The sequence below is a fragment of the Macrobrachium rosenbergii genome, unplaced genomic scaffold (genome assembly GCF_040412425.1).
Source record: "Macrobrachium rosenbergii isolate ZJJX-2024 unplaced genomic scaffold, ASM4041242v1 13890, whole genome shotgun sequence".
NCBI lineage: Eukaryota > Metazoa > Arthropoda > Malacostraca > Decapoda > Palaemonidae > Macrobrachium > Macrobrachium rosenbergii.
Window position 1 is genome coordinate 492,759 of NW_027100720.1, and position 3,412 is coordinate 496,170.

At 38.0% G+C, this 3,412-nt stretch overlaps 2 protein-coding genes across 2 annotated transcripts; both read right to left on the reverse strand.

Annotated features, from left to right (window-relative positions):
- Positions 1 to 237: 237 nt before the first annotated feature.
- LOC136837911 (uncharacterized) lies at positions 238 to 996 on the reverse strand. Its single transcript, XM_067102784.1, has one exon. The coding sequence runs from the start codon at positions 994 to 996 to the stop codon at positions 238 to 240; it is 759 nt and encodes a 252-aa protein (XP_066958885.1).
- Positions 997 to 1,176: 180 nt separating this feature from the next.
- LOC136837913 (uncharacterized) lies at positions 1,177 to 1,824 on the reverse strand. The gene has a single exon (XM_067102785.1). The coding sequence runs from the start codon at positions 1,822 to 1,824 to the stop codon at positions 1,177 to 1,179; it is 648 nt and encodes a 215-aa protein (XP_066958886.1).
- Positions 1,825 to 3,412: the final 1,588 nt, after the last annotated feature.

Below are 3,412 nucleotides of genomic sequence, written 5' to 3' on the forward strand. Positions count from 1 at the left end.
CAGCTTTTAATTTCATTTTCATTTTCGTTTATCATCATTGACAAGTGACCTATTAGGTCCCAGTGCTAGGCTTCTAGCCTAGACTTGTCATTCCATCCTAATCCTTTGGGCCAGCCCTATGAGAGCTGATGGTCAGCTCAGTGGTCTGGTTAAACTATTTTAATAATAATAATAGCTCACTAGATGTCAGGTCAGAGAAGTTTATGAGAACACTGAATTTCTTTGCAACATCACTCATCATTCCAGTTCTCTCTCTCTCAAAGATTCAATGGCCATATCCACAACTACATTGAAAAATGAAAACTCCATTTTTTTCAAGGCATCGGTAATAGGTTCATCAGGGGCCTCATAGGAAAACTGCCTTTTAGTAGTTCTGAGTCTTTTCTGCTTTAGAGCAGCTTCCACATTCATCTCCTCACATATCTCTTTGGCAGATGTCTGGGCATCAGCTAACCCAGTGTCTCTGTAGCTAACAAGGGAGGTTTCAGCCTTCTTGAGAATGTCAACAGCTACATCCAGATGCATGCATTGTGATTGCAGAAGTTTATTCACAGTTTGAACTTTTCTAAGGATATCATACCACACCACCGTACAAATAGAGAACCGGTATGATCCCACCTCTTCTGCTAAGGCTTGTGCTTCAATTTTAATAGCTGGATCTGCAGTGCTTGCTCTCACCTCTAAAAGAGCATCTCTCACTTTTGCAGCCTGGAATCTTACAACCTCAACACTGTTGATTCGACTCTCCCACCGTGTGTCTGCCCAGGATTTCAAAGTTGTGTCCACATGTTTTTTTAGGGTCGACCACCTTTGAGTGGAGGCAGAAAAGAGATTAAATAAATTTTGCAGGTAGCCAAAGTAGCTAGTTGCATCTGAGGAGCTCTTTGCTGCATCACACACAAGCAGATTAACAGTGTGTGCTCCACATGGCACAAATAAAGCCCTGGGGTTTAACTGAAGAAGTCTAGCCTGGACTCCCTTGTTTTTTCCTCTCATATTTGCCCCATTGTCATATGACTGTCCTCTGCAGTCTTCAAAGGGGATATTAAGCTCTTCAAGTTTTTTGAGTATGAGTCTTGAGAGGTCTTCTCCTGTTGTCTGCTCGGCCTCAAGGAACCCGATAGAATATTCCTTAATTTGTGCAGTGCCTTCAGCTGTAACTATTCAATTATCACATTATAATTGCTCCTTGTGACTTAAATCTGGAGTGCAATCTAAAATAATTGAAAAGTATTTGGATTGTCTAATTTCGACCATGCACTCCACAACCCTCTTACTGATGCAGTCAATAAACTCATTTTGAATAATATTGCCTAGGTAGGATGTATGACTGGCACCTCTTTGCACCTTCGCAATATGTTCTTTGAGAACAGGGTCAAACTGAGCCATGAGTTCAACTTCTTTCAGAAAGTTCCCATTATTGGGCTGGTAAAGTGTGTATGTGGACCCTCTGAGAGGAAGATTTCGTTCTGCCAGACTATGAATTATAGCCACGAACCTGGTAAGTACCTCTCGCCACCTACGTCGTTCATTGTTTATTAGTGCCAGCTTAACTTTGTCAATTGTTTGCCCCTTTTCAATACGACTCTCCAGTTCTTTCCATGACCCCATATTCTTTGTAGGTTCTGGACTGTTCTCATGCATTTTGAGTGAGTCACTGCAGTTTTTCCAGTCATTAAAGCCATCTCTGCTTAGTTTAAATGTTTTCTGGGAAAAGAGTTTGCAACAAAAACAAACATATAAACTATCTTTTTCTTGGAATATGTCAGCCATGTTCTTTTGATTTTCTCCCCATTCACTAGCTGTCTGTAGAAGTATTGGCATGACAACTATCCTGTTTCTTTGGGAATGGGAACTCTGATTTGATTACATATGGCCCTCGACTTACCAACTCAATCCTCTCTCCTTGAGACAACTCGGGTGACCAGTCAGCAGGATCAATGGGTGCTGCTGTAACAGACTCACTGTACTCGCTTACATCTGTTGCTGTGCCTATTGGGGTTGATTGTGAAGTATCTTTAGGCTGGGGGAATGGGACATCGTCATTGAGTGTGCTGCAGCTGCTGGTGCTGGGTCCTCCTTCTGTAAGAAATCAAACACACATGAAATAGCTTCTGAATGAAATGGTCAATCACAAGACATATTTTTATATTTCAGTAATCATCAATAAGTGTGTGAAAAATGCAAAAATGCTACTAATTCTAATTGAAAAAAAGACATTCATTAATCATTTTAAGTAGTACACTTAAATTTACAAATATAAAATCTTATTCCACATAAACTGGCAAACAGACACGATCAAACGGACTGCACATTTAAATCTATTTACATTTTAGCTATAAATGTAGTTAAATACATTGTATTTAAATACTTAGAATAGTTAAATACAGTATTTAAATACTCAGAACAAAATTTATTTGTAAATACAATTCTACTAAATACGTATTTAAATACAAAGTATTTAAATACTGCCCATCTCTGAGTACATTCATAATATGATCTGTTACACTCACCTGGTTCTTCTACTTGGGAAGAAGGCAGTGACACCGAGGCCGCCTCACACTCCTTTGTTTCAGCATTTACAGGTTGCTGTCGTGGCTTCAGATATTTTTTCAATGCATCTGGACGAAAAGAAATTATAGAATATATGTTAATTATTATGCATTTAATATAATTTAATTTATAAACATATAATTTATAAACATCTAAATTTTTATAGTACAAATATCACTGCATTGCAGCATGTAGGCCTATGCTTAGGGTCTACAAGTTACAATTAACCTCTTGAGAATCCTTGAGAATGGGCAAATGTCAATATTAACTAATATAGCACAAAATTCGATATTAGAGTAATCCAGGAAAACGTAACATTTAAAATAATAATAAAAATTAATAATAATCATCTTCTCAGCTTTATTCCTATTTATTCGGGGTCGCCGTTTATAATGAGTCAGGGGTGCCAAAACGTGGAAATGACGTCATAATTATGGATTATTTTGACCTCATTTATGACAGGAATCAACGCAAAATAGCGCCTCCGGTTTTGACCGCGAAAAAGTGATGGATGTCCTATCCATAACTATAGATCATTGGTTTATAAGGTATATAACTCCTGGATTTCATTCAATTTTCAACTCAGAAATATCTCCAAAAAGTGAACTTTGTTTCTTATAAAAACTAGAGGCTAGGCTTATGCACACAAACACAGCTGCACACTTAGCCTACCTCTTTTAACTCGTTTTCCTCTTCCTCCTTTTTCTTTTCTTGTTTGCTGCACCTGACAGCTTGGACTGCCTCTTCATCATTGATAAAAGCTTGAATGCTTGACAGCTGCGTTGACAACTTAAGAAGACTTAAAAAAAGAAGTAAAGATTGGAGTAAACACGATGCTTAGAACTTAACTAAGGTGGCG

Coding starts and splice junctions, on each gene's coding strand:
- LOC136837911 (XM_067102784.1), bottom strand. CDS start 996: ATGAGAGGAAAAAACAAGGGAGTCCAGGCTAGACTTCTTCAGTTAAAC.
- LOC136837913 (XM_067102785.1), bottom strand. CDS start 1,824: ATGCCAATACTTCTACAGACAGCTAGTGAATGGGGAGAAAATCAAAAG.